The 15,241-nt window shown below is 39.8% G+C and overlaps 2 protein-coding genes, 2 long non-coding RNA genes and 1 pseudogene across 5 annotated transcripts; 3 read left to right on the top strand and 2 right to left on the bottom strand.

Annotated features, from left to right (window-relative positions):
- Nucleotides 1-419: 419 nt before the first annotated feature.
- LOC120015214 (primary amine oxidase 2-like) lies at nt 420-3,252 on the top strand. Its single transcript, XM_038867515.1, has 5 exons — nt 420-1,214; nt 1,470-1,845; nt 1,937-2,050; nt 2,325-2,863; nt 2,935-3,252. The coding sequence occupies exons 1-5, from the start codon at nt 445-447 to the stop codon at nt 3,155-3,157; spliced, it is 2,022 nt and encodes a 673-aa protein (XP_038723443.1). The 5' UTR covers nt 420-444; the 3' UTR covers nt 3,158-3,252.
- Nucleotides 3,111-6,627, bottom strand: LOC120015218. 2 transcript variants are annotated; one of them, XR_005471715.1, is made up of 5 exons: nt 6,505-6,627; nt 6,205-6,382; nt 3,630-3,772; nt 3,409-3,501; nt 3,111-3,251 (listed from the first exon to the last, which is right to left on the bottom strand). It is a non-coding gene; the product is annotated as an uncharacterized LOC120015218 (long non-coding RNA). The 2 variants fall into 2 exon arrangements; XR_005471714.1 differs by lacking the exon at nt 3,111-3,251 and having other exon boundaries at nt 3,301-3,501.
- On the top strand, nt 3,874-8,094 carry LOC120015213 (annotated as a pseudogene).
- LOC120015219 lies at nt 7,348-11,468 on the bottom strand. Its single transcript, XR_005471716.1, has 4 exons — nt 11,330-11,468; nt 8,549-8,655; nt 8,292-8,382; nt 7,348-8,129 (listed from the first exon to the last, which is right to left on the bottom strand). It is a non-coding gene; the product is annotated as an uncharacterized LOC120015219 (long non-coding RNA).
- On the top strand, nt 10,136-13,308 carry LOC120015215 (primary amine oxidase 2-like). The gene is made up of 5 exons (XM_038867516.1): nt 10,136-10,940; nt 11,193-11,577; nt 11,669-11,782; nt 12,247-12,785; nt 12,864-13,308. Exons 1-5 carry the CDS (start codon nt 10,171-10,173, stop codon nt 13,066-13,068), a joined length of 2,013 nt encoding a protein of 670 aa, XP_038723444.1. The 5' UTR covers nt 10,136-10,170; the 3' UTR covers nt 13,069-13,308.
- The last annotated feature ends 1,933 nt before the right edge of the window (nt 13,309-15,241 follow it).

The raw sequence follows: 15,241 nt of genomic DNA, 5'->3' as shown, positions 1-15,241 counted from the left end.
TGATAAGTCATGATCTTCAAATTTCTACGCATGGTTTCATGTCAACCCTCATGGGATGGGATATTTGACTTCGAGGTAAAGATAATTAATTGTCTCTGTTTTTTCAAAGCCACCAAATCAATAATTGGATGTCTTGTACTCACCTTGTCAAATCGTGAGCCAATCTTCAACATTTACATCATCTCATGCATATGTATACACCATAATAGTTTTTCACTGTTGACTATACTCACCCACTCAGTTTACTTTGACCCACCAACCCCAAAAAAGAATCCAATTTGTTTATCGGGCATATGATCCATACACAAATACTAAACTATGAAATGCCAGAGCCAATAGGCCCAATAAAGTTTTTTATTTATTATGTTTTCTCAATAAGGAGAAGCAATACTGCTGTTTTTAAGGGAGGAACAAGTTCAGGTGTCTTTCCTCACAAAAAAAGATATGGCAAACTTGAAACTGCCATCACTGCTCTTTTTTCTCTACTCTATCTCGACTGTCTCAGCAATCTCAAACTCCAAGCACCAACCACTAGACCCTCTAACACCAACCGAATTCACTCAAATCCAAGCCATTATCCATGAATCATACCCAAAACCCAAGCATAACATCAGCTTTCACTATGTAGGCTTAGATGAGCCAGACAAACCGGCCATTCTTTCATGGCTATCAAACCCCACCACCAATCCCCCACCTCGCAGAGCCCTAGTCATTACTAGGCTAAACAAACAAACCCATGAAATTATAATCGATTTATCATCCAAAACAATAGTTTCTGATAAAGTCTACACTGGATTTGGCTATCCAATACTCAACTCTAAATATGCTGTATCTGATTTGGTAAAGGCATATGAGCCATTCAAAACCTCCATCAAACAGAGGGGGCTCAATATTTCTGATGTTGTTTGCAATTATAATGGGGTTGGATGGTTCGGAGAGAAGAAGAGTAAACTGCTGGTGAAGGTCCCTTGTTATTATACAGATGGGAGTGTTAACGTATACTTGAGACCAATAGAAGGGATAACAATAGTGGTTGATACTGATGAGATGAAGATTACAGAATACAAAGACAGGATTAGGTGTCCAGTTCCAAAAGCTGAAGGAACAGAATACCGAACTTCAAAGCTGAAACAACCTTTTGGTCCACTTCTAAATGGTGCAGCCACCATGAAACTGGATGATCCAGGCTTCATGATCGACGGACATACAGTCAGGTGAGTCTACTTGTTTGAAATTGTGGATTATAATTTTGCCTTAATTCATGAATCAGTAGAAATCACGACGACTTGCTTCTCGACAATATTGATGCGTTGAATTCAAAAACTTAAATAAAAAAGGAAGAAAGTTAAAAATTCAAAAAGCAAGTAGAGGAAACCAGAGAAACAATTTGACTTGTCAAAGAAATTAAGATGGGCAAATTGGGAGATCACTAAGCAGCACGGATTGACAATTTTTTTCATATGGATTAGATGGGCAAATTGGGAGTTCCACCTAGGGTTTGATTATCGAGCAGGCATGATCATTTCTCTAGCATCAATTTTCGACAACGAAAAGCAGCAATATCGTCAAGTTATGTACAGAGGATACATATCGGAAGTATTCGTACCTTACATGGATCCTAGTGAGGGATGGTACGATAATACCTACTTTGACAGCGGCGAATTCGGGTTCGGTTATTGTGCAGCGCCATTGGAGCCCCTAACCGATTGCCCGATCAATGCAGTTTTCATGGACGTCCATATCGCTGGTCCAGACGGCACACCTGTTAAGATCTCCAACGCCATCTGCATATTTGAACGGCATTCCGGCGATATCATGTGGCGGCACACGGAAACATGGGTTCCCGTTAAGTATATTGATTACGTGATCAAATTTTGATCATCTTTTTCAGATTAACAAGCAATTTTAACCGATTCGGAGTGGATTCATGACGCAGGTGAGGGAGGTTAGAGCAGATGTGAGCCTAGTGGTGAGGACGGTGGCAACAGTCGGCAACTACGACTATGTCGTCGATTGGGAATTCAAACCTAGCGGCTCCATCAAAGTTGGGGTATGAAGGCTTTGTTAGGCCTGGGTTCTATTCATAGAGCCCATTTAATTTCTTTTGACTTTGTTCTGCAACGAAAATATTAAGAATCCTGGTGTTTTTTGTTCCGACCATTCACATGATGAGATTGACACAATATGCACATGACCTATGTGAAATAAAATCGTCTACGTCTATCTCAAAATTTGAGGATTGCTGGAACAAAAAACACTAGGACCCGTATGAGTACGACTGCTGATTTTGTAAATGGACTGGCCTGGACCAATTCTCTATACAGGTTGGGCTAACAGGAGTGCTGGAAGTAAAGGCTGTGGATTATACCCACACAAGTCAAATAGAAAAAGACGCCTATGGAACACTGGTAGCAGACAATACCATTGCAGTGAACCATGACCATTTCTTGGCATACTATCTTGATCTTGACATTGATGGTGCTGCCAATTCCTTCATCAAGACCAATTTTGTAACCAGGAGAGTGACAGACAAGAGCGTACCAAGGAAGAGTTACTGGACAGTTGCGAAAGAAACAGCAAAGACTGAACTAGATGCAAGAATTAAGTTGGGCTCAAAGCCAATGGAGGTGGCAGTGGTGAACCCAAATAAATACACTAAACCTGGAAATAATGTTGGTTATCGCTTGATACCAGGATCAACTGCAGGTCCATTACTAGCGAAAGACGATTACCCGCAAATCCGAGCTGCCTTTACTGATTACAATGTGTGGGTTACTCCCTATAACAAGTCTGAAAAATGGGCTGGAGGACCATATGTTGATCAAAGCAGAGGAGATGATACGTTAGGCACTTGGACCCTCAGGTATGCGCCATATCTTGATCAAACCTGCTTGGTTAAAATACAATTCAATGTCCATATTGTGATTTGTGCAGGAATAGGGAGATTGAAAATAAGGACATAGTGTTGTGGTACATAGTGGGGTTTCATCATGTACCTTCACAGGAAGATTTTCCAGTAATGCCGACATTGAGGGGCGGATTTGAGCTTCGACCGACCAATTTCTTCGAGTTCAATCCTGTGCTTAAAGTGATAACTAACAACGACAACCGGCCTAACTGTACTTGCAACCTGACCATAGCCAGGCGGTTTGTTTAGTACACATTCTGTGACTGTCCATTGTAACTCATCTCCATAGAGATTCAGAGACCCGTGAATTGTTTTCTATCATGCTTTCATGGTTCTTGAGAGCCTGCCATTGTTTGTTTCCACAAATGAAACCATTTTAAACCCCAAGAAAAAGCCACAGAAAATTGAGTTGGATGCACAAATAATCTAAAGTCAATGGAGCTAACTATTGTGAATCCAAATAAACAAACTAGAAAACAGAGTTGCTTATAGGATGATACCGGGATCAACTGCAGGTTCACTTCTAGCGAAAGATCTACGTTCACCAAGTACAATGTGTGGGCTTCGACCAACCAATTTCTCGGGGTTCAATCCTGTGCCAAAAACTGATAATTAATAAGACTAACTGAAGTTATTGCACCAGCAGACCTATACCAGCTTTCTTAGTTCACATTTTCCTTTTTTAAAGTAAATAAAGCGGTTGAGTTCCAACAAGACAAACCAGAACAACCAGATGTCCATTGCAATCACTGTCTACGTATCTCCAATAACTTCCAATGCGAATACGCATTGAGCTATATATCCAGGAATTAGCGGCAATGAGTCATTTATAGTCTCTTCCAAGTCTACAACTCAGCCTCAAATCTGCTTACATTTCGAAGAAAAAAAAATGTAAAGAAGCAATATATTATTCCAAACCCTATAAGGAACTAGAAGTAGAAGATAGTAAATATAAGATATATGTTTGCCAATCATACATTGACCTTGCTCAGAGCTAAAAGCAAGTATTTGGTGACCGTTAGTCGTCAGAAGGGGGTTTCCTTGTTCCAAAATGATACCTACACTAAACTTAATTCTCCCAAAAGGTGGTTGGTTGACATTGGTGTCAAACGAGATAAATTAATTGTAGCAACGGCGTGAGACCGAATCGCTACTAATAAAGTACTTGGGGGGTAGAAATTGTCCAGGGAAGGAAATTTAAGGTTTATTAGGAGGATGGAGCTCTCTACAGATCACAACACCTGCCCTCTTTACCCAACCCTCAAACACCCATGATCAGCCCCACTACTTCACTCAAGCCTATTCTTTGAAACCACCACCACCACCAAACAAGCCTTTCCATACAATTGGAATATGGGAGTTAAGAGAGCCAAACAGGGTTGAACAAGGGACAAAGAGAGGCTATCTAGAAGTATGATGAGATATATTCGGGAGTACGAAAGTAGCTCATCATATAGTATAGAGAGATTCACAACAGCCACAATGTAAAAATAAGCAATACTCAAATACTAATTAATTTATACAACAATCAACATTCACAAAAGAAATGACAAGTGTTTTTTGAAAGGAAAAGAAATGACAAGTTGAGTACAAGATACGAGCAATAACCCAACTTCCAAAGTTTTCTTTTTCTTTTTCTGATAGTCCCATTACTTTCCATGTAAAAACAAAAATGGGTAGCTGTAGGTGTTAGTTAATGCTCCCTCATTTATTGTTTGCTGAATGTTTCCCCTTCTTCAGCAGGGTACTGCGGTGGGAAACCCTGCAGTTTCCTGCAATTTCCATCACTACCATCTATATGTTTAACAGTGTGGAACTCATGCTGTTTTTAAATTTAAAAAAAGATTGGATGGTGTGATGGAACACTCCTGCAGTGAAGACTAGCAAGCAGTGGACCAACCCACCCCCTGAAGCCAACATAATTTATTACTATAGCAATTGGCACCATCTAAAATCATTGAGAAGAAAGAAAAGGTCCATTTCATGGTTCACATCATCTCATGGATATGTACACCATAATACTATTCACATCATTGACTCTACTCACTCATTCAGTGCAATAGGCCCAATCCTTTTTTTATTATTATGTTTTCTCAATAAGGAGCACTAAGGTGCTTTTCCTCACAAAAAAAACATGGCAAGCTTGAAACTACCATCACTGCTCTTTTTTCTCCACTCTATCTTGACTACCTCAGCAATCTCAAAATCCAAGCACCAACCACTGGATCCTCTAACACCAGCCGAATTCACTCAAATTCGAGCCATTATCCATGAATCATACCCAAAACCCAAGCATAACATCAGCTTTCACTATGTCGGCTTAGATGAGCCAGACAAACCAGCCATTATTTCATGGCTATCAAACCCCACCACCAAACCCCCGCATCGAAGAGCCCTAGTCATTGCTAGGCTAAACAAACAAACTCATGAAATTATAGTCGATTTATCATCCAAATCAACAGTTTCTGATAAAGTCTATACTGGATTTGGCTATCCAATATTCATCCCTGAAGATGCTGTATCTGATTTGGTATTGGCATTTGAGCCATTCAAAACTTCCATCAAACAGAGGGGGCTCAATATTTCTGATGTTGTTTGTTCTTATTATGGGGTTGGATGGTTCGGAGAGAAGAACAGTAAACCGGCGGTGAAGGTCCCTTGTTATTATACAGATGGGAGTGTTAACGTATACTTGAGACCAATAGAAGGGATAACAATAGTGGTTGATACTGATGAGATGAAGATTACAGAATACAAAGACAGGATTAGGTGTCCAGTTCCAAAAGCTGAAGGAACAGAATACCGAACTTCAAAGCTGAAACAACCTTTTGGTCCACTTCTAAATGGTGCAGCCACCATGAAACTGGATGATCCAGGCTTCATGATCGACGGACATACAGTCAGGTGAGTCTACTTGATTGAAATTTTGGATTATAATTTTGACTTAATTCATTAATCAGTAGAAATCAAGGCAACTTGCTTCTCGACAATATTGATGCGTTGAATTCAAAAACTTAAATAAAAAACGAATAAAGTTAGAAATTCAAAAAGCAAGTAGAGGAAACCAGAGAAATAATTTGATTTGTCAAAGAAATTAAGATGGGCTAATTAGGAGGTTACTGAGCAGCACGGCTTGACAAATTTGTTCATATGGATTAGATGGGCAAATTGGGAGTTCCACCTAGGGTTTGATTATAGAGTAGGCATGATCATCTCTCTAGCATCAATTTTCGACAACGAAAAGCAGCAATATCGTCAAGTTATGTACAGAGGATACATATCGGAAGTATTCGTACCTTACATGGATCCTAGTGAGGGATGGTTCGATGAAACCTACTTAGACAGCGGCGAATACGGGTTCGGTTATTGTGCAGCGCCATTGGAGCCCCTAACCGATTGCCCGATCAATGCAGCTTTCATAGATGGCCATATCGCTGGTCCAGACGGCACACCTATCAAGATCTCCAACGCTATCTGCATATTTGAACGGCATTCCGGCGACATCATGTGGCGGCACACGGAAACAGGGGTTCCCGGCGAAGAGGTGAAGTATATTGATTATGTGATCAAATTTTAATTATATTTTTTAAATTAACCTGCAATTTTGATAGATTCGGAATGGATTCACGGTGCAGGTGAGGGAGGTTAGAGCAGATGTGGGCATAGTGGTGAGGACCGTGGCAACAGTCGGCAACTACGACTACATCGTTGACTGGGAATTCAAACCTAGCGGCTAGCGGCTCCATCAAAGTTGAGGTATGAAGGCTTTGTTTGGGCTGGGCTCGAGTCATAGAGCCCATTAAATTTCTTGTCAGCAATCTCTCACCCATCCTAATCTTTTTTGTCTCAGCTTGTATCTCAACACTAAGATGGACGCACATAACTTTATAGCTTGTATCTCAACACTAAGATGGACGCACATAACTTTATAGGGATCATATGAAGCAAGTTAGACTCATAATTTTATATGAATAATGTGCGTTCATCTCAATATTTGAAATAATTGGAACAAAAGACATGATGAGATTTTTTTTCATTTTTTTTTCTCGAGTTTGTTTTCTATCCACAATTTTAAAGAATTCATTGTTTTTTTGTCTCATTATCCCATATGTTGAGATTAACATACATAATTTATGTGGAATCGTGGGTCTCACATGTCCCACATGAAATCATATGCGTCTATCTTAACATTTGAACTAACGGAGACAAAAACACTCGGATCCGTACTACTGCTGGTTTTATAAATGGACTAGCCTGCCCAATTCTCCATACAGGTTGGGCTAACAGGAGTGCTGGAAGTAAAGGCTGTGGATTATACCCACACAAGTCAAATAGAAAGAGATGCCCATGGAACACTGGTAGCAGACAATACCATTGCAGTGAACCATGACCATTTCTTGGCATACTATCTGGATCTTGACATTGATGGTGCTGCCAATTCCTTCATCAAGACCAATTTTGTGACCAGGAGAGTGACAGACAAGAGCGTACCAGGGAAGAGTTACTGGGCAGTTGAGAAAGAAACAGCAAAGACTGAACTAGATGCAAGAATTAAGTTGGGCTCAAAGCCAATGGAGGTGGCAGTGGTGAACCCAAATAAATACACTAAACCTGGAAACAATGTTGGTTATCGCTTGATACCAGGATCAACTGCAGGTCCATTACTAGCGAAAGACGATTACCCGCAAATGTGAGCTGCCTTTACTGATTACAATGTGTGGGTTACTCCATATAACAAGTCTGAAAAATGGGAGGGAGAACAGTATGTTGATCAAAGCAGAGGAGATGATACGTTAGGCACTTGGACCCTCAGGTACGCACCATATCTTGATCAATCTTACTTGGTTCAAGTATAAATCAATGCCCATATTGTGATTTGTGCAGGAATAGGGAGATCGAAAATAAGGACATAGTGTTGTGGTACATAGTGGGGTTTCATCATGTACCTTCACAGGAAGATTTTCCAGTAATGCCGACATTGAGGGGCGGATTTGAGCTTCGACCGACCAATTTCTTCGAGTTCAATCCTGTGCTTAAAGTGATAACCAACAAAGACAACCGGCCTAACTGTACTTGCAACCTGACCATAGCCAGGCGGTTTGTTTAGTACACATTCTGTCCATTGTAATTCATCTCCATTTGTCTTTGATGAATTCCACCAAAATAGAGATTCAGAGACCCGTGAATTGTTTTCTATGATGCTTTCATGGTTCTTGCGAGCCTGCCATTGTTTGTTTCCACCAAGAAACCATTTTTAAACCTCAAGACAAAGCCACAGAAAATTGAATTGGATGCACAAATAAGCTAAAGCCAATGGAGCTAGCTATTGTGAATCCAAATAAACAAACTAAACTAGAAAATAGAGCTGGTTATAGGTTGATACCGGGATTGATTGTAGGTTCACTTCTAGCGAAAGATCTACCTTCACCAAGTACACTCTGTGAGCTTCCCAACCACTTTCTTGGGGTTCAATCCTGTGTTAAAACTGAAAATTAATAAGACTGTAACTGAAGTTATTGCACCAGCAGACCTATACCAGCTTTCTTAGTTCACATTTTCTTTTTTCAAAGTACATAAACGAGGTTGAGTTCCAACAAGACAAACCAGAGTAACCAGACGTCCATTGCAATCACTGTCTACCTGTCTCCAATAACTTCCAATGCGAATACGCATTGAGCTATATATCCAGGAATTAGTGGCAATGAATCATTTATATTCTCTTCCAAGTCTGCAACTCAGCCTCAAATCTGCTTACATTTCGAAAGAAAAAAAGAGTATAAAGCACGCGAAACAAAAAAAACACAATAAAGAAGCAATAGATTATTCCAAACTCTATAAGGAACTAAAAGTAGAAGATAGTAAATCGTACATTGACTTTGTTCACAGCTAAAAGCAATTTTTTCGTGACTATTAGTCATTAGAAGGGGGTTTAAACTTGTTCCAAAATGATACCTACACTAAACTAAATTCTCCCGAAAGGTAATTTATCTCATTTGACATTGGTGTCAAATGAGATAAATTAATTGTAGCAACTGCATGAGACCGACTTGTTACTAATGAAGTACTAGGGGGTTACAAGTTGTCCAGGGAGAAAATTTAAGGTTTCAGGAGTATGGAGTTCTCTCTACAGATCACAACACCATCTGTCCAACTGCCTGCCCTCTTTACCCAACCCTCAAACACCCATGATCAGCACCACTACTTTACTCTAGCCTATTCTTTGCAACCACCACCACCACATAAACAAACAAGCCTTTCCATACAATATTGGATTATGGAAGGAAAGACAGCCAATGTACTTTAAATATCTATGGATACAGGGTTGAACAGAGGGACAAAGAGAGCCTATCTAGAAGTATGATGAGATATATTCGGCAGTACGAAAGTAGTTCATCATAATGTGAAAATAAGTATACTCAAATATTAATTTATACAACAATCAACATTCAGCAAAAGAAATGACAAGTTGATTACAAAATACGAGCAATAACCCGACTTCCAAAGTTTTCTTTTTCTCTTACTGACACTCTCATTCCTTTCCATGTAAAAAGCAAAATGGGTAGCTGTAGGTGTTAGTTAATGCTCCTTCATTTATTGTTTGCTGAATAGTTCCCACTTCTTACCTGGTTTCATTAATTGATTCATGGAACGCTCTATTAAGCATGGAACCGCATCGCTCATAATAATAATAGAAGCAGTGGACCAACCCACTCACTGTAGCCAACATAATTTATTACACTAGCAATTGGCACCATCTAAAATCATTAAGAAGAAAGAAATGGTGCTGGTACAGAAGACTCCCGAGGCTGAGATCTGGAGAGACTACATGTCCAAGCATAAAATTGACAGTTAAATTAATTTATAATTCTGGAATTGCAATATGACACTCAGTTTTTAATTGAAAGTTCAAACTCAAAAGAATCCATGTCCTTTTGACTTGTTCTTTGTTTGTTCTAGGCCAGTTACTAACACCAGAAAAGGTCCATTTCATGGCTCACATAATCTCATGAATATGCACGCCATAATATTTTTCTCACTATTGACTCTACTCCACTCAGTTTGACCCACCAACCCTAAAAACGAAACAGACATGTTTATCGTATCAGCAGTTGGTGGGTATGATCGATATGCAAATGCTGAACTATGCAATGTCACTGCCAATAGGCCCAATACTATTTTTATATATTTATTATATTTTCTCAATAAGGAGGAGGACAACTGATGTTTTAAGAAGGTAAGGTGCTTTTCCTCACAAAAGAGGCATGGCAAACTCGAAACTACCATCACTGCTCTTTTTTCTCTACTCTATCTTGACTACCTCAGCAATCTCAAAATCCAAGCATCAACCACTAGACCCTCTAACACCAGCCGAATTCACTCAAATCCAAGCCATTATCCATGAATCATACCCAAAAACCAAGCATAACATCAGCTTTCACTATGTGGGCTTAGATGAGCCAGACAAACCAGCCATTCTTTCATGGCTATCAAACCCCACCACCAAACCGCCGCCTCGAAGAGCCCTAGTCATTACTAGGCTAAACAAACAAACCCATGAAATTATAGTCGATTTATCATCCAAATCAACAGTTTCTGATAAAGTCTACACTGGATTTGGCTATCCAATAATCAACCCTGAAGATGCTGTATTTGATTTGGTAATGGCATATGAGCCATTCAAAACTTCCATCAAACAGAGGGGGCTCAATATTTCTGATGTTGTTTGTTCTTATTATGGGGTTGGATGGTTCGGAGAGAAGAACAGTAAACCAGCGGTGAAGGTCCCTTGTTATTATGCAGATGGTTCTGTTAACATATACTTGAGACCAATAGAAGGGATAACAATAGTGGTTGATACTGAGGAGATGAAGATTACAGAATACAGAGACAGGATTAGACCTCCAGTTCCAAAAGCTGAAGGAACAGAATACCAAACTTCAAAGCTGAAACAACCTTTTGGTCCACTTCTAAATGGTGCAGCCGCCATGAAACTGGACGATCCAGGCTTCAGGATTGACGGACATACAGTCAGGTATGTCAACTTGTTCGAAATTTTGGATTAAAATTTTGACTTAATTTATGTCACAATCTGCTGCTGCACGACAACTTGCTTCTCGACATTATTGAATTATTGATACGTTGGATTCCAAAAAATCTAAATAAAAAGGGAAGAAAGTGAAAATTTCAAAAAGCAAGTAGAGGAAACCAGAGAAATAATTTGATTAGTCAAAGATGGGCAAATTGGGAGCTCACTAAGCTGACAAATTTTTTTCATATGGATTAGATGGGCAAATTGGGAGTTCCACCTAGGGTTTGATTATCGAGCAGGCATGATTCTCTCTCTAGCATCAATTTTCGACAACGAAAAGCAGCAATATCGTCAAGTTATGTACAGAGGATACATATCGGAAGTATTCGTACCTTACATGGATCCTAGTGAGGGATGGTACGATGAAACCTACTTTGACAGCGGCGAATACGCGTTGGGTCAATTTACAGCGCCATTGGAGCCCCTAACCGATTGCCCGATCAATGCAGCTTTCATAGATGTCCATATTGCTGGTCCAGACGGCACACCTGTTAAGATCTCCAACGCCATCTGCATATTTGAACGACATTCCGGCGACATCATGTGGCGGCACACGGAAACAGGGGTTCCCGGCGAAGAGGTCAAGTATATTGATTATGTGATCAAATTTTGATGATCTTTTTTAGATTAACTTCAAATTTTGATAGATTCGGAATGGATTCACGTTGCAGGTGAGGGAGGTTAGAGCAGATGTGGGCCTAGTGGTGAGGACGGTGGCAACAATCGGCAACTACGACTACGTCGTCGATTGGGAATTCAAACCTAGCGGCTCCATCAAAGTTGTGGTATGAACACTTTATTTGGGCTGGGTTCCATTCATAGAGTTCATGTAATTTCTTTTCAGCAGTCCCTTACGGGATGGATGTCAATGAATTTTGGCCTTAGCTATCTCCGACAACATTGAGATGGATGCATATAATTTTTACAAAATTTCAAATGAATCATATGCGTTTATCTCAACATTTGAAATAGTTAAACAAAAAACACTAGAATGCTTAACGTTTTTATTCTTTTGAGTTTGTTTTGCAACCAAAATGTTAAGAAATTCTGTGTTTTTTGTCTTTTTATCGCACATGTTGAGATTGATGCATATGATCTATGAAAAATCGTGAATCTCACATGCCGCATATATTCCATATGAAATCGTGTATGGTCGTTTCAACATTTAGGGTAATTAAGACAAAACACTCGGATCCGTGTGGCTGTTGGTTATATAAATGGACTGGCGCTGACCCAATTCTCTTTACAGGTAGGGCTAACGGGAGTGATGGAAGTAAAGGGTGTGGATTACACCCACACAAGTCAAATAAAAGAAGATGCCCATGGAACACTTGTAGCAGACAACAGCATTGCAGTGAACCATGACCATTTTGTGGCATTCTATATTGATCTTGACATTGATGGTGCTGCCAATTCCTTCATCAAGACCAATTTTGTAACCAGGCGAGTGACAGACAAGAGCGTACCAAGGAAGAGTTACTGGGCAGTTGAGAAAGAAACCGCAAAGACTGAATTAGATGCAAGAATTAAGTTCGACTCAAAGCCAATGGAGGTGGCGGTGGTGAACCCAAATAAATACACTAAACCCGGAAACAAAGTTGGTTATCGCTTGATACCAGGATCAACTGCAGGTCCATTGCTAGCGAAAGATGATTACCCGCAAATCCGGGCTGCCTTTACTGATTACAATTTGTGGGTTACTCCATATAACAAGTCTGAAAAATGGGCTGGAGGACTATATGTTGATCAAAGCAGAGGAGATGATACATTAGCCACTTGGACTCTGAGGTAATGCACCATATCTTGATCAATCTTACTTGGTTAAAATATAATCCAATGCATACCCATATTGTGATTTTTGTGCAGGAATAGGGAGATTGAGAATAAGGACATAGTGTTGTGGTACATAATGGGGTTTCGTCATGCACCTTCACAGGAAGATTTTCCAGTAATGCCGACGTTGAGGAACGGATTTGAGCTTCGACCGACCAATTTCTTCGAGTTCAATCCCGTGCTTAAGGTGATAACTAACAAGATTGTTAACTGGCCTAATTGTACTTTCCCCAAATAGAGATTCAGAGACGTTTTCGTGGTTCTTGCGAGCCTATCATTGTTTGTTTCCACCATGAAACCATGTTTAAACCCCAAGAAAAAGCCGCAGGAAAGTAATATGTGAGTATGTGAATTTCAATTGTCAACATGCTTGGAATGGATGCAATTGCTGTGATGTTAAATGTAGCAGAATTCGAATTTGCATAGGAAGGAATGTTTAAATCAAATGTTTATTATAAAAATATCAGTTATTCTAGTAGTTCTTGCTTATGTCTTGGTGGAAACAACCAGCATTTTGGAAAACATTATTCAAACAGTGAAGCTTTAATTAAAATCCAGAACATTCTTCTTCATCAACGTCATTGTCCCTCTGATCTTCGTCTCGGTCTCGTCCACTAGGTAGGTTATGGGTACACATCAATTATGCCAAAATATTTGTTAACAATTGATTGAGTTAGGTATATGTGTGTTCAAATGTTGGATTTTAATTAAAAACATATTTTTCAATTTTCAGTAGCATTTAAAAAAAAAAAGTGTTGATGATTATTGGGCCTTAAATGTTAATAACCCTGCTGCCGCCTCGCATATACAGAGTAGGGGTGAACACCGGGCCTCCAAACCCGGACCGACCCGGTGACCCGGACAGACCCGACGCTTATCGGGCAGGCCCGAAATCTTTGATATCGGTCCGGGTCAAACCCGACCCGATCATATCTTAATAGAACCGGGTTTCGGGTCATTGATTCCAATATTTTCGGGTTATCGGGTCACCCGATAACCCGGTTATTAATAGTAATTTAATAATATGAACAATTTACTATTGGGCTTCTTTGTCATTTTATAGACTTTTTTCCTGTGCTTCTCTTTGTATTTGTTCTATGTGGGACATTGACAAACCCACCTCAAATCTTTCTTACCTGTTGTGTGACACAAGCACATAGATAAATTGATTTAATTAGCAAGCCAAAGCTGATAACTATGATTTAATTAGCAAGCTAAGACTGAGTCAACATATTCATGGAAGATGTGAACACATGGGTTGTTAGTGGTTTTCCTCAAATTAAGAAATTGCAGGATATTCTTCCCGAAAGTGACCTGCTTACACTGCACTCCTTCCAACAAGACTTGAAGTGGGGCAGCCGGGGCAGCCCAGTTCCAATATTGGAGGAAGCACTGAATCAACAGTGCTCTTTTTCCTTCTCTCTTCCAATTCACTTCCGGATTAACTGATTAAGGAGTACCAGTCATGAAAAATCCATGGGTGCCGAAGCTCGAGAACATCCATACGTTGAAAAGGAACCCATCATAAACCAAACTTGGACAATCTAAGGAAGCTGGCTGAACAATTCCAAAGAGAGGCACTTGCTGCAGGTACTGGTGCAAACGCGGTACATGTAGATGATGACGACGAAGTTCCTGGGCTTGTGGCTGGGGATGGTCAGAAGGCTCCTACAGAGAATTTTAGAAGAGGTTGTGCGCTTCTAAGTTTTTTTTGTGCATATTTACACATAAAAACATATTAGTTCCCACATCGAAAGAAAAAAAGAACTGGTACAATAAAACTAGTTTTAAAAGCGCATGGAAACCCATATCAACCGGGTTATCGGGTGTAACCCGGTCCGAACCCGATAGCCCGATAACCCGGTGACCCGAAACCCGATAGCCCGGAGCTTTTTAACATGGTAATCGGGTGGGGTCATGAACCTCTTAAAAATTATCGGGTCGGGTCAAACCCGGACCGATAACCCGAAACCCGGCCCGATATTCACCCCTAATACAGAGTCTCGTAAGCCCATGTGTAACGTTATAGACCGGACAATTATCAGGTTTCTTGGTTGGGCTCTCTATTGTGTTTGAAAGTTGGGCTACCCAATCAAAAGTCAAAGCCCATGTCAAAACTCAAACAAAGAACACTCTTTAATAAAGAAAAAAGAATGAAATTTTAAATGTACACCACAAATATACTAAGTCTACACCATTTTTTCAATTTTTATAGTTTCTAAAAATATCCTAATATGCAATGACATATAAACCCTCAATCTAAATATTTAAAATAAATTTTTTATATATTTTATTGGTGATTACTAAGTTTACACCATTCCAAAAAAAACCTAATTTTCACACTAAGAAACATTGTAGGGAGATCAAAATCGTCGAAGATGGAAGATAACGAGTTACATAAAGATTATATG

Source organism: Tripterygium wilfordii, chromosome 14 (genome assembly GCF_013401445.1).
Source record: "Tripterygium wilfordii isolate XIE 37 chromosome 14, ASM1340144v1, whole genome shotgun sequence".
NCBI classification, from domain to species: domain Eukaryota; kingdom Viridiplantae; phylum Streptophyta; class Magnoliopsida; order Celastrales; family Celastraceae; genus Tripterygium; species Tripterygium wilfordii.
Note: the sequence above shows the minus strand (reverse complement) of the source record. Positions and strands in the feature narration are given on the sequence as shown.